We start from the raw sequence: 24,467 nt of genomic DNA, 5'->3' as shown, positions 1-24,467 counted from the left end.
TGAGGTGGTTCGGGCATCTAGTAAGGATGCCCCCTGGGCGCCTCCTTAGGGAGGTGTTCCAGGCACGTCCAGCTGGGAGGAGGCCTCGGGGAAGACCCAGGACTAGGTGGAGAGATTATATCTTCACACTGGCCTGGGAACGCCTCAAAACCCCCTAGTTAGAGCTGGTTAATGTGGCCCAGGAAAGGGAAGTTTGGGGTCCCCTGCTAAAGCTGCTGCAACCGCGACCCGACCCCAGATAAGTGGTTGAAGACGAGATGAGATAAGATTATTATTTGTGACAGAACTGACTCAGCATGACTTTATGCTTGGAATGTGATTTTAATCTGTTTAGTTAAAACAATAGTTGGTGGTCTGTTTCAGCCATGGGGATCAATTCTGAGGAACTGGAATTTCCTGGCAGTGACACACCCCGGCTACATGGCCTTCCTTACCTATGATGAAGTCAAGGCCCGTCTGCACAAGTACATCAACAAGCCTGGCAGGTATGGTAACTTGTGTGTGTGTTTTAAGTACTTCAATATTTGGTTTCAAAGTATTTCTCTACAACACAACATATTCATGACTAAATGAGCCATTAGCAAAATTATATTTTCAAAATACATAGTCTTAGTCACTGTTTTATTCAAGAACATTTCAGATTGTTCAAAATAACTTGAAACATTACTGCATTACGACCATAGACTGTATAAAAAATGAACGTAGGATACTCGTCTGGGTCCATTCTCTGAACTTTATCCAATCTTGATCAAACCGTATTTGTGGCAAAGAGATACAAAAGCTGTTGTGTGATCCAGCTGTAACCGTAGAATATGTGTAGGTAACAAATATATAACGCTGCCATTTCAATTCAATTCAATTCAATTCAATACAACTTTATTTATAGTGCCAAATCATAACAAAAGTTATCTCAGGACACTTTACAGAGTAGGTATAGACCGCACTCTATGACTTATTTATGATTTCCATAGACCCAACAATTCCCCCATAGAGTATGGTGGCAACGAAAACCTTCCCTATAACAGGCAGGAATGTCGGACTGACCCAGCTCTATGGAGGACGGACATTTGTCTTGACTGGTTGGGGAGGAAGAAAAGGACAGAGAAAGAGAGAAAAGACGGACAGATGGACAGAGAGAGATAGACAGACACAAAGACACAGACAGACACACTTCCAGTAACTATAATAATATCTATAGTAATGTGAATATGACTTATATGTAATGGCAGTTAATACAGCAGAATAGTAAAAACAAGCCAACCTAAGGTGATAGAATATGAAAATGATAATAATTATGGTGGCAAACATGATCAATGATGAGCAGCGGCAACAGCAGCTACGACACAGCGAGGCATACCACCGATGGTGCCTCTATGGCTAAGAATTCCATAATTTATAAGACTAGTGATAGTATATATGACTAATAGTTATAATAGCAGCAGGAAGCGTCATGTAGGACCGCTGCAGCAGGCACCATCACGATCAGTAGAGACCTGCAAGACGACAAAGCACAAACAACTCCGGGGAAGAAGTTGAATTAGTAACATGCATTGATGAGACATGAACTTGGGAGTTGGTTCCACAGGAGAGGAGCTTGGGAGCTGAAGGCTCTGCCTTCCATTTTACTTTTGGAGACTCTAGGAATGACAAGTAGCCCTGCATTCTCAGAGCGCAGCGATCTAGTTGGTGTAATAGGGTACTATGAGCTCTTTAAGATATGACGGAGCCTGACCAATAAGAGCTTTGTAGGTGAGGAGAAGGATTTTAAATTATATTCTAGATCTTACAGGTTGCCACTGTAAAGAGGCGAATACAGGAAAAATATGTTCTCTTTGATATGTTTTAGTTAGTACTCGAGCTGCAGCTTTTTGGATCAACTGGAGACTCTTAACAGCCTTATTGGAGCAGCCTGATAATAAGGAGTTGCAGTAGTCCAGCCTAGAAGTAACAAATGCATGGACTAGTTTTTCTGCATTTTCTGAGACACAATGTTCCTAATTTTCACAATATTACGCAGGTGAAAATATGCGGTCCTTGTTGTTAGTTTTATATGAGAATCAAAGGACATATCCTGATAAAAATAACGCCCAGATTCCTTACTGAGGTGCTGGAGGAAAACACAACATCATCCAGAGTAACAATATCTTTAGCTATTTAGTTTCGGGGTTCTTTAGGGCCAAATACAATAACTTCAGTTTTATCTGAGTTTAACATCAGAAAATTGCAGGTCTTCCAGCTTTTTATTTCCTTAATGCACATTTGAAGTTTAGCTTACTGATCGGTTTCATCTGGTTGGATCGACAAATACAATTGTGTATCATCAGCATAACAATGAAAATTTAAAGTGCTTCCTTATAATATTTCCTAAGGGAAGCATATACAGTGAAGAAAATAAGTATTTGAACACTCTGCTATTTTGCAAGTTCTCCCACTTAGAAATCATGGAGGGGTCTGAAATTTTCATGGTAGGTCCATGTCCACTGTGTGAGAGATAATCTAAAAAAAAAAATCAAGAAATCACAATCTATGATTTTTTAACAATTTATTTGTGTTATACAGCTGAAAATAAGTATTTGAACACCTGTCTATCAGCTAGATTTTTGACCTTTAAAGACCTGTTAGTCCGCCTTTAAAAGTCCTCCTCCACTCCACTGTATTATCCTGAATCAGATGCACCTGTGTGAGGTCGTTAGCTGCATAAAGACACCTGTCCACCCCATACAATCAGTAAGACCCAAACATTCAGCATGGCTAAGAGCAAAGAGCTGTCCAAAGACACCAGAGACAAAATGGTACAACTCCACAAGGCTGGAAAGGGCTACGGAGAAATTGCCAAGCAGCTTGGTGAAAAAAGGTCCACTGTTGGAGCAATCATTAGAAAATGGAAGAAGCTAAACATGACGGTCACTCTCAATCGGAGTGGAGCCCCATGCAAGATATCACCTCGTGGGGTCTCAATGATGCTAAGAAAGGTGAGGAATCAGCCCAGAACTACACAGCAGGACTTGGTCAATGACCTGAAAAGAGCTGGGACCACCGTTTCCATGGTCACTGTTGGTAATACACTAAGCGTCATGGTTTGAAATCATGCATGGCACGGAAGGTTCCCCTGCTTAAACCAGCACATGTTAAGGCCCGTCTTAAGTTTGCCAATGACCATTTGGATGATCCAGAGGAGTCATGGGAGAAAGTTTTGTGGTCAGATGAGACCAAAATGGACCTTTTTGGTCATAATTCCACTAAGCGTGTTTGGAGGAAGAAGAATGATGCGTACCATCCCAAGAACACCATCCCTACTGTGAAGCATGGGGGTGGTAGCATCATGCTTTGGGGGTGTTTTTCTGCTCATGGGACAGGACGACTGTACTGTATTAAGGAGAGGATGACTGCAGCCATGTATTGTGAGATTTTGGGGAACAACCTCTTTCCCTCAGTCAGATCATTGAATATGAGTCGTGGCTGGATCTTCCAACATGACAATGACCCAAAGCACACAGCCAGGAAAACCAAGGAGTGGCTTCGTAAGAAGCATATCAAGGTTCTGGAGTGGCCTGGCCAGTCTCCAGACCTAAATCCAAGTGAAAATCTTTGGAGGGAGCTGAAACTCCGTGTTTCTCAGCCACAGCCCAGAAACCTGACTGATCTAGAGAAGATCTGTGTGGAGGAGTGGGCCAAAATCCCTCCTGCAGTCTGTACAAACCTGGTGAAGAACTACAGGAAACGTTTGACCTCTGTAATTGCAAACAAAGGCTACTCTACCAAATATTAACGTTGGTGTTCAAATACTTATTTTCAGCTGTATCACACGAATAAATTGTTAGAAAATCATAGATTGTGATTTCTGGGTTTTTCTTTTTAGATTATCTCTCACACAGTGGACATGGACCTACCACCAAATGTCAGACCCCTCCATGATTTCTAAGTGGGAGAACTTGCAAAATAGCAGAGTGTTCAAATACTTATTTTCTTCACTGTATAAGGTGAATAGAATCGGTCCAAGGACGGAAGAACCCTATGGCATTCTGTGACTAAATTTAGTGTGCATGGAGGATTTGTCGTTAACATGTACAAACCGAGATCTATCTGATATATATGACTTAAACCAGCTTAATGCGGTTCCCTTAATGCAACTAGATGCTCCAGTCTCTGTAGCAGGATGTGATGGTCAATAGTGTCGAAGGCTGCACTAGAGAGAGACAAGTTCTTTGTCTGAAGCTACTAGAAGGTCGTCATTTTTACCAGTGCTGTCTCAGTGCTATGATTCGCTCTAAATCCTGACTGGAAGTCCTCAAATAACTCATTATTCTGTAAAAAGTCACACAACTAATAGGCAACTAATTTCTCGAGGATCTTGGAGAGAAAAGAAAGGTTAGATATAGGTCTATAGTTGGCTAGAACCTCTAGATCAAGACTGGGCTTTTTAAGAAGAGGTTTAATTACAGCTACTTTGAAAGACTGTGGTACATATAATACAGGGGTGCTAACTAAAGGTACCACTTCTTTATGTAACCTAGTCAAGGAGAAAAGTAGAAGGCTTTGATGCCGAAATAGTAGAGGTTAATTTGTTAAGGTCAACTGTAGAAAAGCAGTCCAAGAATATATCAGGTCATACAGTTGTTTCTAAGGTTCCTGGGTTTGAAGAAAAATTGGTGCCAAGCGAGTTGATTTTGTCTCTAATAGTTATAATTTTGTCATTAAAGAAGGTCATGAAGTCATTACTACTGAGGGTTATAGGAATACATGGCTCAATAGAGCTGTGGCTCTCTGTCAGCCTGGCTACAGTGCTGAAAAGAAATCTAGGATTGTTCTCATTCTCCTCTATTAAAGATGAGTAATAGGCTGCTCTGGATTACGGAGGGCCTTCCTGTATGTTTTTAGACTTTCATGCCAAACTAAGCAATATTCCTCCAATTTAGTAGAGTGCCATTTCCTTTCCAATTTTCGCGATACTTGTTTTAATTCACGGGTTTGTGAGTTTCATTAACTTCTTTTTTAAAGGAGCAACAAAGTGGAGTGTTGTTCGTAGTGAGCCTGCAACATTGTCAACAAGGTGATCATTTTTAGAGAAACTAATGTATAACCTGGGCCGACATCTGGCGAACCCCACAGTCACGGCTCAGCTTCCTCGTAAGGGCAGCGTATGACACCCTCCCAAGCCCTCGAAACCTCGCCCAATGGTTCGGAAGCAAGGGCGAGTGCTTCCTGTGCAGCAAAGACAATGCGGGTCTCCAACACATGCTGTCAGGGTGCAACATCGCGCTGCCGCAGGGGTGCTTCCGGTGACGGCACAATCATGTGCTGAGGAAGTTGGCAAAGCAGCTGGAGAGATGCAGAGTCGGGGCGAACAACTCCCCGTCGGCAAAACGCCTTCATCAAACCAGGGGAGGCAGCGCAGAAGACAGAGGCGGGGAGGTCGGCACGTCAGCTTACCCCTGGGAAGAGCTGGGACATGTGCGTCGACCTGGACAAGCAGCTGGTCTTTCCAACCGAGATCACACAGACAACCCTAAGGCCAGACGTTGTGATGTGGTCCACAGCTGCCAAGAAAGTCCTAATCATCAAACTGACTGTGCCCTGGGAGGAGGGAATACCAGTGACACATGAGTTCAAGCAGGCGAAGTACAGCGACCTGGCAGAGGAGTGCAGAGGTGGAGGCGGGTCTGCGACCATTCACCCGGTGGAGGTCGGATGCAGGGGCTTCGTGGGGGGGTCTGCGATCCGGCTCCTCCGTGCTGCGGGAATGACCTGATGCAGCCTGAAAAAGGCCATAAAGGAGTTGGCGGAGAAGGCTGAGAAAGCAAGTTTCTGGATGTGGTTACGGAGGAGGGACAGTACTTGGGGCTCAACACCCCACTGAGGTCAGTTGCAGGGAGTGGCGTGGGGAATCGTCCCCACAGTGCCACTGCCCCCCTACCGCGAGGTGTCCTGGCTTTGGGGGCGAAACATCAGTGAACGGTGGCACCAGCTGACGACCCTGCAGCTGACCTCAAAGTGCACTGGAGGAGCTGCGACAGGCAGAGATGCCAAGCAGCTTATCTGTATTATCTAAGTGCAGGAATCTTTAATTAATTTAATCAATTTATTTTAATTTAATTAATTTCACAATTAAGAAGGAAAATGATTCCAACAAGTGAGCTGCTACGCCACCTCTTGCAGTTTGCTAGCTCAGTTTGTTGTTTCCAGTTCTACTGAAATATTTTTGTGACTTGAAAGAATTCAGTAAATGATATATTTCCTTATTTTTTTCAATTAATACATTTTAAATGTAATACTGTGCTGTGCTCAGATTATGCATGAAAAAAATCCACTGCTCCCTCATTCATTTGAATCAGGCCAGTGTAGTGGCCCACGAGCTGCCAACGGAGAAGGACCGGAAAAAACTGTCCTGAAAAGAGGATGAACTTCGCCTTTTGCCAGACCACAATGTGACATCATCTATTTTTTCGTACCTTCATAGCATTCTGTCACCTATTAAAACAACAGCAATTAATAACAATGGATTACATTTCTAAGACTTGATTTCAAACACCTATCTAGTTTTGAGATTCCTTCATCTTAAAGCCAGGGGCATTGGCCCTCATTTATCAATCTTGCGTGAAAACGGGCGCAGATCTGAGCGCAGAATTGGTCCTAGGACAGGACACACGAGTGATTTATGAAACATTCGTATCAGACCAATCTCAGCGTACGAATGAGTGGGCCTTCATTCATTCATCTTCAACCGCTTGTCCCTGTCGAGGTCGCGGGGGGAGCTGAGCTGTTTTGAAATATAAAAGAATAGTGTGTGTCCCCTGGCCAACTGACCACCACGTTTAAAAGCGATAGCTTGGCATCACAAATCACCTGTACATTTATCGAGCGGTAGTTTTTGCGATTGATGAATGTGTAATAATTCACGGATGGTGCCTTCACGCACATGAGTACAATCAATTGCTCCAACCACAATTTTTTTTTTTTTATTCGTTTTAAGAATCCGTTTTGATCTGTTCTTAATATGTGACTGCTTATGCTTAATGCCAGCTGAGGTTTGTTCATTATTTTCAGACAGATTTTGCGTACATGATCTCAGACCTGACGTGAGATTTGATCGTAGCTCCCGCTCACGTCCAAATTGATAAATGCCGAAGTTTGCCTGGAAATTGTCGTACGCACGTTTTTCTGCCGAACGTTCGTTTGATAAATGAGGGCCATTATGTTTTCAGGCTGTCCGTACATATATACATCCCACTCCTGGGACTGAATATTTCAGGACCACTTTAAGGATTAGGATTCGATTTTGGAGGTCAAAGGTCAAGGTCTCTGTGACCTTTCAAAACACACTTTTGTCCATAACTCAACAATTCCTTCACTTATTATTACAATAGGTTAGAAATATTAAATGATGATATTTTCTATCCAAAAGGTCAAAGGTCAACTTCACTGTGACATCATAATGTTTCATAACTCAGGGACAGAAGAGGAGGATATGTCTCCTCTACATATGTTATGAAAGTCTGGACAGTTTGGATGTGAACTGCAACTTGACTGGTTGGTGGAGGCGTACAACCGCGGAGCAGATTCTAGTTTTGTTGAATTTAACAGTAAGAATCTGCTTCTTCAGGACTGATCGGGTGTGCTTTGATTAGACAGTGATGTCTCACTTGCAACATATGCAAACAATGCACGACTGACATCAGAGTGTGATTTGATTATTGCACTAAATTCTGATTGGTGCACAGTTTCATTATATTTCATTATAATAACCTTCTGCTGCCTCTTTGATGATCCAAGAAGGTCCAAAAAGTCAGGTGTTTTTTATCCTTGACTTATCTGATGTCCTACTGCTTGGCCCCTGCAGCTTCCCCCGTTATCTGTGTGCAGACGCACAGCCAACGTGCTCTTTCAGGATCCAATTTTTATGCATATAACCATTGAGCTTCTCAGTCGGCACATATGCTCATGTATATTTACAATGTTGGTTGCCATAGCAAATAGCCTTAGAGCTCAGGCTGAAAGCCATAAAATACCAGTTAGAAATAAATAATGTTTATGAATTTGCCAAAATTGCACTGGGGATTATATGTGTCATAAACAGGTCATGGTTTGGTATCACATCTCTGAGCCTCAGTCTAAACAACATTTACCTATTACTGCTGTATATATTTATAAAACATGTCATATCAGAATCAATTTCAATGAAGGAAATCTGCCTGGCCTGTATCAGCGGAAACAGCAATGGGGCCCGACTGATGTGGGATTTTCAGACCAACATCGATATGATACTGCTTTTAAAGGGAGACATTCACCAATTACTGATATGGTGACGGCCAAGTGAGCTGGAATGAAAATGAAAATTTTTGATGTGGATTGCGCTGAACAATACAAAAGTGCTCAGAAGGCTGCTCCTAAACAAATCATATTTAGCATTATTATACATGATACATATGTGTATTGCATTATCAACAAATTCTAGAAATGAAACAACGGGAAAATAGTCTGTCAGACAATCATGAAGAGAGGTAGATTCTATGTGAAAATGCAATAAGTAATTTTAGAATAGAGTTTACTCACCTTTATGGAAAACGTATAACTTCTATTAATAGAAGAAGAAGAAGAATTATTTTATTTATCCCGCACGGGGAAATTTAATTTTTTCACTCTTATTATTAATCATGTTACACACACAGGCCCGAAATACACACATGCACACAGGACCTATACATGCAATTAAGGAGCGATGTCAGAGCGAGGGGGCCGCCAGTGACCTGCGCCCCAAGCAGTTGGGGGTTCGGTGCCTTGCTCAACAGCACCTCGGCAGTGCCCACGAGATGAACTGGCACCTCTCCAGCCACCAGTCCACGCTCCATACATGGTCCACACAGGGACTTGAACCAGCGACCCTACGGTTCCCAGCCAAGTGACCTATGGACTGAGCTACTGCCACCCCAATATATAGATTGAATGCTCATATATGTGTATGTACAGTCTATCAGTAGGCTAGGTACTAGTTTCCACATTCAATGCCGACGATGTGTTTTTACTACGGTAGGGTTTTTCCTCCATGTGGCAAGTTCCTGTTGGGAGTAAGAAGATAACTTGAGAACACACCATTAACAACAGTGCTGATTCATTGCCTTGAGCTGAGTCATGCATGCCCTGTGATTAGCCGGTCTTGTGTGTGTGTGTCTGAGATGAGAGCGTGGAAGAAGGACATAGTGTGTGTCTGAATGTGCACAAGGTGCTGATGACTGATCATGCAAATACCATTGTTGTAAATCAACACTGGATAACACACACCAAACACACATACATACACACACTTCTTAGTACTTGGGTTAAGCCAGATCTTACAAACTGGTAAAGTCAACTCAGAATATATATAACACCCAGCTACGTAATGCAAACACATGAGCCCCCACTTACCCCCCACCCCCCAAAAAATATTGCTTCCACTGTCGGCATTCTAGTCTGTATGTTTAGGTCATATCACCATGACAACGGGGTTGCTTTTTGTACCAGGCCTTAAATAGGTTTAATGATGCTGTGAAAATGGCCTGGTTTAACATGGGGGTCAATGAGAAACTGCTTTATTATGAAACCTGCCCCTAGTGGACACTTCGTGATTGGATCAACTAGGAAATCACTGTGGTTGGGGCTTGCTGTCTGTCAACAGCTTCTGAGTGACAGCTGCTGTTTAACCTGTCTTCAACCAGCTAACAGATATTTCCTGAACCATAATAGTTTTCATGTCGGCTCCATGGGAAGAAATCATCAGTGTTTAACTGATTCATTGACTTTATTTCCCCACCCAGCGCGGTGAGTGAGGCAGCCGGCAGCACGTGACACACACACACTGAGCTGATCAGTCAGTGTAGATAGATGTTCAAAACAACAGCAGGAGAAAACGATATATTAGATAACATAGAAATGTATCTGTTCTGTGAGATGAGCAGTAACTGTTTGGTGACAGGCGAGACCCTTACGAACAGCGCCCCCACTAATAAATAAACCAATCACTGTCTAATATGTGAAACACTATTCGACTTGTGAACAACTTCGACACCTGCAAAGAAATGTGAAACCTCCAGCTCAGTGTACTGTCAGTACAGAGAGAAAACACGCTGTCATCACAGCTGTCAGACACTGTCTGTTACAAGCTAACAAACAGCAGAAACTAAGAAAAGATGCTAACTATACCATTCTGATACATCCATCTTTTTATTTACAACAGACTCCTAATCTGAGTCTGGGTCTGACTGACACCGGATAACGGAAGCAAAACTATAGTGGTTTGCGGAGCTGTGAATACAGGCGACCATCAACCCATGGGGCCCCGCAGGACATCCAAGGGGCTCTGCTGCCCCTCCGCCTCCTATCTAAAGCTGCCTCAAACATGTAGGCCTATGGCTAATTCTCTCTAATGTTTAGCCATCCTCCATTCATGCTGCTATTTTACTGGTCAACCTTGAGGAGAAGCTAGAATGTAGTCACTGAAGAGTCTCAACCTAGTGCAAGCAGCGGAGAGGTGCTTGCATCCAGAATTTCTCAGTGAGGGAGAAAGAGTCGATGTGCTTCCATCCCCTTCTCTGAGTTTTTTTTACTTTCTTGGGAAATGTTAAACCTTATATTAATCATAGCAAAGTAGTTACTTTAGGGCCGGGCAATATGCTTTCACGCTACTTGTCACATTCACACAGACATTCACACTGATGGCAGTGGACATCTACATACCATCTAATCTAATCTGATCATTTACACCCAATTCACACATGTGCAGCACAGGGAGCAATTCTCTGAGCCACAGCCCTAATGTAGGCTCTCAAAAAAGGGGAACTGCAAAATACATTTTCAAAGTACATTCTTGGACTATTTATTATTTTTAACTGCACTATGAACCCTCTCATCCTGGGCAGCGAGTGCCGGACACATGACTGCAGCAGCAGTACGAGCCTGGGTGCATGTGAGTCCAGTGCTGCCCAGGACTCGCTAGTAGGTAACAGTGATGTGATTTCTGATTTGTGATTTCTGATATGGGTTGTTCACATAAATGTTTTCTGTTTGTATCTTTCTTTGACAGTAGCTGTGGGTATATTTAGAACTGTAGTTTCAGTGTCACAGCACTGTGTCAGACTGTGGGACTGACGACAAAGCTGTAATTAGTCGATCATTTATTGATTCCACTGAAACACTGCAGCCTGTGTAGGAGTCACACATGGAGTGTGTGTGTGTGGTGTGTGTAGACTGGTCTGTGTCTGTGTGTCTGCAACAGTTGTTTTGTGGTGATTTCATGAAGAGAGAAACACTGTAGTAGTAGCAGTAGTTATGGAGGTCTGCCTGTAGTGTAGTGTAGTTCATGGATAGTCTCATATTTTTTCAATCCAACAGAGGGGCTTTTTACAATCACACCACGTACCAATGGCATTTGCCAGCCTTGTTGAGACAGTTGAAACGCAGCTTAACCAGTCTGCTGAGTAAATTTACGATTAAACATGTTGAATCCTGTTTAGACCTGATGTATTTGCTTTTAAGTTCTTTAAGAAGAGTGTCCAAATGCATACAACTACAAAGAATACAGAAGAATACATGGATAAATAATAATAATAAAAATAATAATAATAATAATTATTATTATTATACAAGATTAAATAAGATCTTACCCTAATTATGACCATATACGTAGTCATGTTATGATGACTAAGTGAAAACTACGGCTGGGACTTTAACATGTTAATATGATTAATTAATAACAGAAAAAATAACTCGACGTTGCTCATGCAGAAGTTCTGACACGGCCTGTAATGCTGACCTTCAGGACACAAAATAAGAGAAATGAAACTGATGAAAAGCAGATGAGTTGGTTGTCGCTATGTTCAGTGGGTGACATTTGAGTTCTAAGAAAAGACCAAGTGGAAACATGGACAAGAGCACGGCTGTGTAAAAATTCCCCTCCCACCGGAGCTCTTCAGCTTCCGAACATGCTGCAGCTAACTTTAGCTATTTAAAACTGAACTTTTGTTGTTTTTAAATGTAATTACAACAGTCCACTCAGCTATTTGAGTGTCCTTGATACAATAGCACAACTTGACATTTAAATCCTGATTCTGTCCCCTCTCCCTAACAGTTACATCTTCAGACTGAGTTGTACACGACTGGGCCAGTGGGCCATCGGCTATGTGACCAATGATGGCAACATACTGCAGACCATCCCCCACAACAAGCCACTGTTCCAGGCCCTCATTGATGGCTACAGGGAGGGCTTGTATGTTACTATCACACACTCACACACACTCTCTCTCGCTCTAGCTCATTCTGTATGTATATTTATCAGTTGTGTACTGTGTGCGTTGTATCCAAATGAGTAATGATCAACTTATCAATCAGGGTAAGTCTACACGATCGAAAAACCACCTTTTTTACCTCCATCGTTCTTAAAAGGTTTTCCGTCCACACAGACTCGGCTCAACAAATCTCTGCGTCCACACGAAACCAGGTAAACCGATTAAAAACGCTGTAGTACACATGCCAGGCCTGGATGTAGCGCTGTAACTGCCACAGAAATACACCATCTTTTGTGCTGTTTTGGACTCTGATGCACTAATCACTCTGCAGTTAGTGTCCTCAATGAGCAGAGGGGGCTGCTCTGTGCCCCTTCCCCGTCCCAAAGCACTAACAGACGGGCACTTTCTCTCTAGATTTAGAGACTTTTCACACCTTCTTAGAACTTGATTTAGAAAAAGAGACTAGAGACCAATTTAGAGACTTATTCCGAGCATTAGGGAAAAGCGAGAAATATGGGCTCGGCCTAATTCATTCCCATGCATGTGGCTCAGAGTCCTGGGGCCTCATGTACTAAGAATTGCGTGGCTTTCTTACTAAAACATGGCGTACGCTAGAATCCAGAAACTGGCGTAAGCACAAAAAAATTCAGATGTATCAATGTGTGCGTACGCATGGATCCAAGCACTTTTCCTTTGTACATCCCAATCAACGTGGAATTGAGCGCACATGTAGAAGTGCTAAACTCCTCCCTGTCCACGCCCCCATTTAAATATGCAAATCAATGTAAATAGGGCATGCACCGGGGATTCCCTCTCTGCACTATCAGATTTAAACGATGAGTAAAGGTAAGAAGCGCAACTTCAACGAGTCTAAGCTCGAAATTTTATTAAATGAAGTGGAGACCGAAGAGCGGTTTTATTTGGTAGCCTCTTTACAGGGATAAACACAAAGAAAAAGACATTTCTGGGGAGTGTGTGTGTGAGGCAGTGAACGCTGTTGGGTCGGAGCAGCGCACAACCACTGAAATAAAAAAAAAAATGGTCCGACGTGAAGCGGAGGATTTCGGCCCACCGCCGAAGTATCACCGCAACGGGCGGGGTGACAGGAGGGGAGGAACTGACCCCCTTTGACCAGAGAGTGGCGGCTATTGTGGAGGGAACAGCTCTAAGCGGAGTTGTGGGGGGCCATGAAGGCGACACAGATCATCCTCAAGGTAAATGTGTTAAACTCAGAAATGTCATTATACTGGTCGTACAATAGGCTGCTCACATTACACATGCTCGTGCTTTAAGTTGCCAGGATATAAACACATTGACTCATGTTTAATTACTTCATTTTTTTTTATTATTATTTCTCAATAGACGATGAGACAGGAGAGGGCTCCTCCCTCTGCACCGTGCGCCCTGGCGTCTCCACTGGCTCCTCCAGCACCACGCGCCCCGGCGACCCCACGCCAGCTGACGTCCGCCCGACTGGCCGTGTCCTTTCACAAGCTGTGCTGGAATCACAGGAGGAAATATTGAGAGCCATCCGTGGCGTCAGTGATCTTCTAGATCAAATTGTCAATGCACTGGGAGATATTTATCATGCAATAAATGCACGTACAAAGTAAATCGTGTCCTTGCCTCTTTACATCATTGAAATCAGACGCTGCTGGGCCCGTATCGCTTTGCGGGGTGGGTCGAGGTTGACGGGTCCGGCATCCGGTTCCTCCGGTGGGGGGGGGGGGTGCTCTGGCAGTGGTATGCCATGGCGGTGTGCCAAGTTGTGCAGGACACCATAGGCCAGCACGATGCGGCACACCTTCTCAGGTGTGTACAGCAGCACCCCGCCCGACCTGTCTAGACAGCGCCAGCGCCCCTTCAATAGGCCAATTGCCCTCTCCACCACTGCCCGAGTTCGGGAATGGCGGTCGTTGTATCTCCCCTCTTGGTCGGTGCCGGGGTTAGTGAGAGGGGTCAACAGCCACGTTCTCAGGGGGTAACTATATATATATATATATATATATATAAATCACACTACTGTTCGCGGGAAAACAAACAGGACAAAATAACTGCATTACAAGGATTGACAAGACTGATCACACTTATGACTGCAGAGGTTCCAACTTTACGCACGCGTTTATTGAGACGAAAAATGAACACAAGGAGATTTTCTTTTTTCACCAGGGAAAAAAACAAATACACATATTTGAATGCGCGTGTCAAAACGGGCATTGTGCTGGTTTAAATTCGGGGCGCATTAAACGGATAAATGATTTACTCACCGAGAAGCCACCCATCGCGCACCGTGCCAGCCTCCAACCTGTTACCTACCATGCTATTGTTTAGATTGAACGAGTCATGCGTTGCCAGAAATCCCAGAGTGGTCAGCACCTGTGTGGGAATGGACAACCCCTGGCTCCTGGGCGTGTGTCGTTCTAAGTCTGGCCGCGGCTCCGCGCACAGCTCCAGTAACACTGGCCTCGGCAACCCGAAACGACTCATGAGCCAGTTGTCGTCATTTGCAAACAGATCTTCCCGCTCTCTAAACACCCTCTCACGGCTGACATAACCATTTGCGATGTCTTCTAACAAGGCCAAGGCTGCCATTGTTAATTCCATTTTTTATTAAATTGCGCATGCTTTTATATCCTTCTCCTTATTTTATATCCTTACGATTGCAAACACGTGTGTGTTAATTGTCCATTAATGTGTCGCTGATGCGCACATTACACTGAGGATGAATTGTTTTCACATAACTAACAGTTTCCCAGCATCACCTCTAAGTGTCGCCAACGAAACAATAGCTGTAGAAACGTGCCACGTTTTTGTGCGTACGCAACATTGATACATGAGGCCCCAGTTCAGTGAACAGTCCATGGGTCTGTCTCTCTACTCTCACGCAGCAGCACTGTTGTTGTTATGTGACGCCGCTGAGTTAGAGGTCGGAGCTGGGACGATGACATGGCATGGTACATGACCAGACTAAAGTTGTGCGGTTACCGGAAAGCGCCTCTCCGTGTGGATGGACCCTCAGTCACATCTGATTTGCAGTTCCAAGATGAAATGTGTATTTTTTTTGTCTCAGACAGACAAGAGGATGTGGAGGAGGCTTTTGGCCTCAAGTCATTCTGCCGGGCCATTTTTTCTTATCATACCTGATAATCTGACAGGCCCCCAGACAAATCAGACATGCTTCCCTCCATTTAGTGAGCAGCATTTCAGTTCCTCCAGCCGTCAATCGCAGCTGGCTGAGGCTGTTCAAGGAGTGCTGTGTCTTTTTACAACTGCATTGCAGCAGGAGAGCAGGGGAAAGGGGGGATCCTATTTGAAGTACCTTTGTTTAGGGGTGTACAGTATAAAGGGTACAAACAGTATAAACGCTATAGACGGTAGTACTTTGCGCTACGGTATGGATTTTGAGTCTACTGTGTAACCGGCAGAGCAGCTCTGACGTAACCACACAATGCGTACAGGCAAAACAAAAACAGATCCGGCACGCCAGGAAATATTTACTGGCCTCGTGGCCGATGTTGACTGGTGGCCCCTCTCGCGTGTCAGTGCAACTGTCTCAGTGCGTCAAATACCGGCGCACTGGGAGACTTGCTCCACGTTCTTCCTGTAGGTGGGTGGCCACGCTCCACACGCTCCCTCTATGCTCTTCTTCGCGTGTTTCTGCGTCACTCCTCTCCATGCCTTTTGATGTTCTTGCAATCGTTTCACTCTGGTTAAATCCATGGTTAGATCACCACCATAATGTTTCTTTCTACTTTGACAAAAAGAACTTGAGTTCAATAATTGTACAGTAATTCAGAAGCATTTATATAGAAATTTAAAGATTAATCAATATTCCGCAAAATAATACAGTCAAGTTATATTGTGAGTTTAGACATACTGTACAGCCCTAACTTCTGTTTTTGATCAAGCAGGGAGACCCCAGCAGGGAATGTTCAGTTTCCATAAGTCGCTCTTTCAAATTTTCAAATGCCAATCATATTTGTTTTACCCAGGCTTGTAAATGCTGAATTAATTTGACTTCAATTTGAAAAGAGTTTCTGCTCAGTTGTGAATTTTTTACTCAAGACTGATATAACATGTATAAATCAAATCCCTTTAGTGCAGTTTGTGAAATGCGTACTTGTTAGAAGATGTGACAAACAAAACATGACTGATGAGAATGTTTTAAGCAAATATAATGCTGTGTTTAAACATGTTTCTCATTCACAGCTACTTGTTTCCTGACGGTCGCAGTTACAATCCTGACCTCACTGGTTTATGTGAGCCAACACCTCATGATCACATCAAAGTGACACAAGTGGGTTTGTTTGTGTGTACGTCTGTGAGTGTTTGTGTGTGTGTTCTGGAAGTTTTATTAAGCAATGCTGCTCTTTATGGCATATTCACTTTGTTGTAATCAGACAAAAGAAAATGAGAAAACAGAAGGAAGGAGAGAGATGGCAGCAGAGAGAGGTTTGAGGTTGTGTAGAAACATGGCAGGGTCCGCTCCACATGTACATATGAAGAGCTCATTCTTAGCCAATGAAAACACGATTTATAGTTCCAGGTGATTGTAGACTAATGAAAATTATGAATATTATATGCCATTCCTGCCAGTAAATCCCACTATATCCTACACACACCTTGGATTTTTGTAGCTATTAAAGCAATTCTTACCATTTTGGCATTTCTTAGTTAGCCTAGTGAGCCCATCCTGATCTCTGAGCTGCCTTGTATTTTACTCACAGATCAGTCTGGTAACGTGCAACAGAGAGAATTTGACATTTATCAAGCAAACATCCAATGAGCGTTGGTTTTGAGATGGATTTAAGTGTGACGAAATGAGAAGTGACTGTTCAGTGTAAACAGCATGGCGGCTTCCACAAATGAGATGAGCGCAGCTATAGAGCAAGCCGCTCACTCTTTAGTCTCACTAACTAACTTATTTCTCCGTGATCCTATTGTTGAATATGGACCGGGCACCTGAAATTGGGCCTTTGATCCGTAAATTCATTTTAGACAAACGGAAAATATCCTTTACCCACATGTTGTTTACTTTCTGAGCTTTGCCTCAACGCTGTTAGTACGTCATATGCTTTGTTAATCTGATTGGTTGATTTGGCCCGTATGTTGGTGATAGTTTATCCAATAAGCAACCAGTATTTTCGCCCCCTCCCCAAAATATCTCCAAACGAGAGTTCCCAGATGGATATGCTGAGACAATGAGAATCAATCCATCTGGAGAAGTCACGTTATATCTCAGTTAGAGCACTCAGCGCTTCCCTCAATAGTCCCACCCTCTTCCCCCTGCCTGACCTCTGACGCTCCCTCCCCCCCTGACACAAATTTTGAGAGATAAATGCTTCATTCTGGTGCCATGGGAAGTCTGAATTTTCGGACATGGGGAGTTCAACCTAACCCCAATTCACTACTAGGAGGTTCCACTTTGACAGGCATTCCAGTGCACTTTGCCTAGTCTGAGGTAAATCTGAAACCTCAGATTTACCATGGCACATGAACGGAGTATGAGCAGCGCAAGTGAAACAGCGACTGATAAGAGGCAGGAAGCTCTGCAAATCATTTTATTCAGACCGAATAAAATAATTTGTCAGACTTTTATCAGAAGTATATGAGAATTAAGTTTTGATGAGTTTCAACCAAGCTCCCACCACAGCGACTTCCTGGTTGACCCAATAAGGAAGTGCCAAAAACTGCAGTTCTCTGAGTGTCCACTAGGGGTTTTTATAATAGAGCAGTTTCTCATTGACCCCCATGTTAAACGGGCCGTTTTCACAGCATAATTAAACCTATTTAAGGTCTGGGACAAAAAAAAACATTCTCGTCCTTATATTTAGGTCATATCTCCATGACAACATTGAGGGGGGTGAATTTTTTTGTACCAAGCTAGTTTTTAATTTGTTGGAGGTTAAAGTTTATGAATAATTAGGGGCATGGCCTCTTGAGTGACAGCTAGCCTCTAACCCTCACTTCTCCTTAGAGGCTAGTTGTCAGGATTAGCATCATTAGCATGCTAACTCTGTCATCTCGACCTTGACTGTGGTCATTCGTGAGGTGGTGTTTCCGTAAGTGACAATATGGTTTGCTCTTCCATCGACTGTACAAACAGATGGTTTAGTAACACAACGTGTTACAGTAGCTCTGTTATGCTAATTAAAAAGCTGCACTTGCACCATGACTTGCAATGTAATGTTAGCCTGCTGTCGATGGCACATACACTAGATGCTAATCTGGAGCAGCAGGAGGATTTGGGCTGTGAGGGTCAGTGTTTTACAGTCTATAGGTGTCTAATATCAGTTTAAATCATAGATCATAAATGCTGCCTGCACTTCCACTAGAGACACGGGGGTGCCTGCACTTAACTTTGCTAGAGACTGACCTACCATGTCCGTTTCTACCATGGACCATAGACTGTATAAAAATTGGACGTAGCTTCTTCGCTGGGGCCCGTTCTCTGAACTTGATCCAATCATATACGCCTCTGGGAGCCGCCATCTTGTCGGACTTTAACTCCTCCTCATTTCCTCTTACCAAAAAAGGGCACTGATGTAACGTTGGGGGTAGGGAGATACGTCCGTCTGGCTGACATTTACAGAATAAGCCACATTAGCCACACTAGCACCACCGTCCGGGACCAAAACACTTTACTAGATAAACGGGAATGGGAGTTCCGTGTCTCTAGCAGAGATTACACCTATTGACAATAATACACTGACCCTCACGGACCGAGTCCTCCCTCTGCTCCAGATTAGCATCTAGTGAATGTGTCATAGATAGCAGGCTGTACTGCAAGTCATGGTACAAGGTTGGCTAATTAATTAGCAAAACAAAGCTAACGTTAACACAGTGTGTTCCTAAACCATCTGTTTGTACAGTCGATCGAAGAGCAACTGCAGTCCAGGTCAAGATGATGGAGTTTGCATGCTAATGATGCTAATCACAATTAGCAAATCGCCTCTGGGGCGAAGTGAGGGCCAGAGGCAAACTGTCACTCAAGATGCCGTGCCCCTAATTATTCATAAACTTTAACCTCCAATAAAATAAAAACTATCCTTTTACCAATATATCCACCCTCCTCAGAGTTGTCATGGAGATATGACTTAAACATACAGACGAGAATGTTCTTTTGTAAACTAGCCCTATTTGGTTCAATTATGCTTATAACGATTGCAAAGATTACAATAGAAAAGTGTACAAATGCCAGAAAGGTAAGACTGGCTTTAATTTTCTAAACATTTCTGCAGACCTCCTTAGACAGTTGAAATGTATAATGTGTGTATGTGTGTTCTTGTATAATTTGATACGTGCATCACATGATGACTAACAGGACTTTGCTGTGCCTGAATAGGAGCAGTATGAGCTGTACTGTGAAATGGGCTCCACCTTCCAGCTTTGTAAGATCTGTGCTGAGAACGACAAAGACGTTAAGATCGAACCCTGCGGTCACCTCATGTGTACTTCCTGTCTCACGGCCTGGCAGGTATCCTGATGAATCACACTGCATAAATTCATTTTCAGATCTAATTCCAAAGGGGTGTATCTGTGGCTTGGTTTGTTATTGTCACACACACGTACATGGGACATATTGGTTCATCTTATCATCACATCATGTGTCTCTCCCTCTTCAGTTTTGTAAATAAACACCAAAACTTCACATGTAAGATCTGAATATTTTTAACTATTTATCAAAGCTAAAAAAAAATAATGTAGATTTATATGTAGGAATAACTGTGGTCTGAAGATGAATAAGGCAACTGCATATAAGTGGAAACTACTGAATAATAGAAGCAGCTTTCAGCTTCCAGTGCAAGATACATGATAAAAAAACCTCTCTCCATTCCTCACTTCCTCACAGTGTCCTTGTATCTGTCCTGATCAAATTTCCACATATCAGTCAGTAGCGGAAGTGAAAACTGAGTGTGTGTACACAGTGTATTCCAGTGTTTCTGTGTGTTTCTGTGTTTCTGTGTGTGTGTGTGTGTGTGTGTGTGTGTGTGTGTGTGTGTGTGTGTGTGTGTGTGTGTGTGTGTGTGTGTGTGTGTGTGTGTGTGTGTGTGTGTGTGTGTGTGTGTGTGTGTGTGTGTGTGTGTGTGTGTGTGTGTGTGTGTGTGTGTGTGTGTGTGTGTGTGTGTGTGTGTGTGTGTGTGTGTGTGTGATGCATCAGACGATTTGCCAACAAAGTGTGTTTGTGATTACCTTCTCCTAATGAGTCATTAGCATCTAGTCCAGAGAAGCCCCTCCTTTGCATGGGAAATCTGTGTTTCTGTCACAGAGATGGCTCTCCAGACACTTACGAGCTGTGCACTGACTCTGATGTTACTGATCTCTGGCACACACACAAACACACACACACATCCTCACAAGCTCAAAACTTCTCTTGAATCGCAATTCTGTATCAATGTTATTGGAGTTGGCTGAAAGTACATTTGTTCTAATGATTTGCAGGGTTCATATCAGACAGCAGACATGAGGCGTGTTTCCATTAGGGTTGAAATGTGGCCGCTCGTTTTCAGTTTCAGTCCACATCCTCTCAAATGGCCGTTCACTCGCCTGTTTCCGTTACAATGAAAAAGCCCCAGAGGTGACGTATCACTCTGAATTTGTTTTGATCGCCGGTACTACACCACTGAATAAAAGTGTCTATTCTACTTCACCGTGTTCTGTGGCGTCTGTACTACCACACGTCACATCCCACTAAGAGCTACATCCAATCAGCAACCGGGCTTCTCTCATGGGAGAAAAACATCCCTGCTTTCCCACAGGGTAAAGAACGGCAGCTCAAGCGTTCCTGACATGAAAGGTCTTGGAAAAGCGTTTGAGTAGCTTTTGGAGCACACATTTGTATTTGGTTTTCCTGCCTACAAAAGCTAGAAATCATTTTTGTTGGATGTCCTTACTTGGAACATTGCTGTAGGTTTAGATTAGGTTTGAGTGTAGTCTTTCCAGTGCTCAGCCCTGTGCTCTGTCATGGGACTTGGCAACACCTACATGAACACTGTTTGTTTGTCATACTTCCTGTTATGACAACTCAACGTGAGCCCGCCTCCTCCGCAACCTCAGTGACAGAGTGACGTATATCAGTGTGTGGGTGCATGTGTGCTTCAGTAATTAAGTATTTTCCTCCACATTAATGGAATTATGAGTCATAGAGAGGCAACCCTCCTACACTCTGACAGTGAGTAACCCAGTGCTGGTCGTTTCAGGTCATTGACTCAGTGGTTGTTCCCTAGTTTTCCTCTCATTCACACACTCTATTAGTCAGCTGGGTGGATCAGACACACTCCTAACTCACAGCTGGCTGATGATCAATGTCAATTCCACATCCTGTTCCTTTTTGATCTCTGCAGAGTATAGGACCTATGGACCTTGTAAATACATCTCTACTTGGTACTTTGATCCTGAATCAATGCAGTGAGGACTCACTGAGTTATTGGCAGGGGTTTCTGTGTCATTTATTTACCAGACTGTAGGTTGTTAGATGATAAGGTTTGTGTATCTTACTACGATTGCATCAAGAACTTTGGCATTAGTAAAAAAGTTTCTGCAGCTATCTCCATATGCATCGTCCACAGATTGCATAAGTGGTGTAGAGGTATGAGAACTGCACTCATTGTCCTTTGACTTGCGGGCAGAACACATTTTTACACCATGGTTGAGCACAGTCAATCAAAGTGGTCTGAATCTCATCAGAGGTTATGGCTCTCCTTGGTCTTGCTCTTCCTATTCCTCTCACTTCTCTTGCTGTGCCTTTGTCTCTCTAATTAAACAATCATGCAGCATGTGTTTTGACCATGTGCTGAGTCAGAGTGGATGACAGTGTTCCATGTGAAGACAATATTTTATTTAAAAAGATCAAAGAGAACTGTCGCCGCCACCTAGAGGTCTGTATTGGTCTGTACTGGTATTGGTCTGTATTGCATTGCTTTGTACTGTCTACGTCACCTACACATACGCATGCGCAGCGTCGTTTGAATTAGTTTGAATTCACCGGGTTTCCCGCCACCTCGGCTCCGGAAAATATTGTTTTTAACTTAATTTATCGATTTCATATTTGCAATCACTCGTGCCCAGCTTCTATTGTATTAATTTCTTCAACCGATCGACCGAAGCATTTAACGATCGGGCCTGTGGTTGCCTCTGATCACACCGGAGAAGTAAAACACGGAAGTCGTGACGCCGAATCGCACTAGCGAGGCGCCAATTTTTAAACATTTCTTCAACTCAGCGGGATCTAAAAACAACTGGTGAAGTGGGCTGCCTGCCCAGGAGTAAAAAGGGATCTCCCGGAACTTTCGGCCCCAAGGCCGTAACGTAATTTCATTTAACTCTCCTACCTGTGACGGTACTGTGCCCCGGGGTGACGGATCCACAGCACAGACTGCACAGGCTGCGACATGATGGCTGTGTGCGAGTCCTGTCTCCCCACGCTCTCAAAGCTGAGGGAGAACGTCTCTGGACTGAAGGCTGACCTCATGGAGAAGAACAAAATCCTCCTGGAATTTTCCAACGTCGCCTCAACTCAGGCGAAGTTCCTCGCCCATCTTAAGGCTTCCGGCGCTGGTGACCGTACCATGACGGCGGCCGACAACACCACCCTGCCATGGACTGGCTCCATCACCACCGGAACTTCGGCACCAACACTCACCGAGTCCCGCTGGCAGCAACAGGGTGCCAGGCCCAAGTCATCGGCGCCCTCCTCCTCCTGCCTTCTCCCCGCGGAGTGGCAGTGCTCCACCAGGGAGAACGGAGTCGCGGCCCCGGGCCTGGTGAGCTCAACTCCACTCAAGCCGAGGGAACCCTGGTCGAGGGTGAACAGGGGCACTGGGGCTCGCCGATCTCTCCCCCTTCCGCCTCCGGATCTACCACTGGATAACAGGTTTGACGTCCTAAGCCTGCAGGAGTTTCCCCCTCTCGGTGCGCGCACCAGCTCGACTCCGGCATCCGCCCACAGAGTCAGTCGTGGCTCTCGCCGACCAAGGAGCCGGGGTCCGCTCGCCCAAACCAACCCCCCTGCTCCGCCCCGGTTAGGAGCAGCCGCGAGGCAGCGCATTTCCCCTCCCGTGCTGGTTGTCGGAACCTCGATGGTCAGACACGTGAGGGTGCGCTGCGGCCAGACTTTCTGCTACCCTGGAGCCCGCGTCAGGGACGTTGAGTGCTCCGCCCTCCAGCTGTGTTCACAACACAGGTCGGCCTCCACGCTGGTGCTGCAAGCCGGCACCAACGACTTGAAGAAACGCCAGTCCGAGGTCCTCAAGCAGGACTTCAGGTCCATGGTGGACCACCTGCTGAACACAGGGAAGCGTGTGATCATCTCCGGCCCGCTTCCCCCGCCCCGTTTTGGTGACGTCATGTACAGCCGCCTCCGCCAGCTTCACCTGTGGCTTAAAGGACACTGCCTGGGGAAGGGCATTCCATTCGTGGACAACTTCACGACTTTTTTTAGAAGACCCAAGCTTTTTAGACGCGATGGCCTGCACCCTAACCAAGAAGGGTCAAGACTTTTGTCTGCAAACATTGACCTGACTATCGAGTCCTGCACCTCCACCACCTCCTGACAAAAACCCAGTGTTGGGATCAGGATGCAGAGTCAGAGTTTAATTCACCTCTCTGCGCTGCCCATACCGCAAGCACACAGCAAGCATAGCTGCAGTCTTACACAACTCTCCGCGAGCTCTGTGGATCACTTTACAGCTCAGTATCCTATACAAACGCTGTGTGCCCCACGATCATCTACATTAATTAAATCAAAAATGAACAGAAGAGGAGCTATACAGAAAAACTTGATGCAAATCAACACCAAATCTGCGATAATGCAACAAAATCAGAGAATAAAATGTGGACTTTTAAACATCAGATCTCTGTCATCTAAAGCTGTATTAATAAATGATCTGATATCAGACAACCATATTGATGTTCTCTGTCTGACTGAAACCTGGCTGCGTCCCGAAGAATATGTTAGCCTAAATGAATCCACTCCTCCCAGTCATATTAATACTCATATTCCTCGAGGCAGTAGACGAGGAGGAGGCGTTGCAGCGATTTATGACTCAGGCCTATTAATAAACCCTAAACCTAAACTAAATTATAATTCATTTGAAAGTCTTGTTCTTAGTCTTTCACATTCAACCTGGAAAACTGTGCAGCCGATTATACTCGTTATAGTGTACCGGGCTCCCGGTCCCTACTCTGAATTTCTGTCTGAATTCTCAGAGT

The 24,467-nt window shown here is 44.2% G+C and overlaps 1 protein-coding gene across 2 annotated transcripts in view; it reads left to right on the top strand.

Annotated features, from left to right (window-relative positions):
* cblb (Cbl proto-oncogene B, E3 ubiquitin protein ligase) overlaps positions 1-24,467 on the top strand; it is a 147,994-nt gene that overhangs the window by 66,467 nt on the left and 57,060 nt on the right. For both annotated transcript variants that reach the window (XM_083926749.1, XM_083926748.1), the window contains exons 6-9: positions 364-485; positions 12,101-12,238; positions 16,467-16,554; positions 19,603-19,734. In XM_083926749.1, coding sequence (XP_083782875.1) covers positions 364-485; positions 12,101-12,238; positions 16,467-16,554; positions 19,603-19,734 — 480 coding nt within the window. The remainder of the gene's footprint in view (positions 1-363; positions 486-12,100; positions 12,239-16,466; positions 16,555-19,602; positions 19,735-24,467) is intronic.

Source organism: Echiichthys vipera, assembly GCF_963691815.1.
Source record: "Echiichthys vipera genome assembly, chromosome: 14".
NCBI lineage: Eukaryota > Metazoa > Chordata > Actinopteri > Perciformes > Trachinidae > Echiichthys > Echiichthys vipera.
The sequence above is the reverse complement of the archived record's forward strand: the minus strand, read 5'-3'. Positions and strand labels throughout refer to the sequence as shown.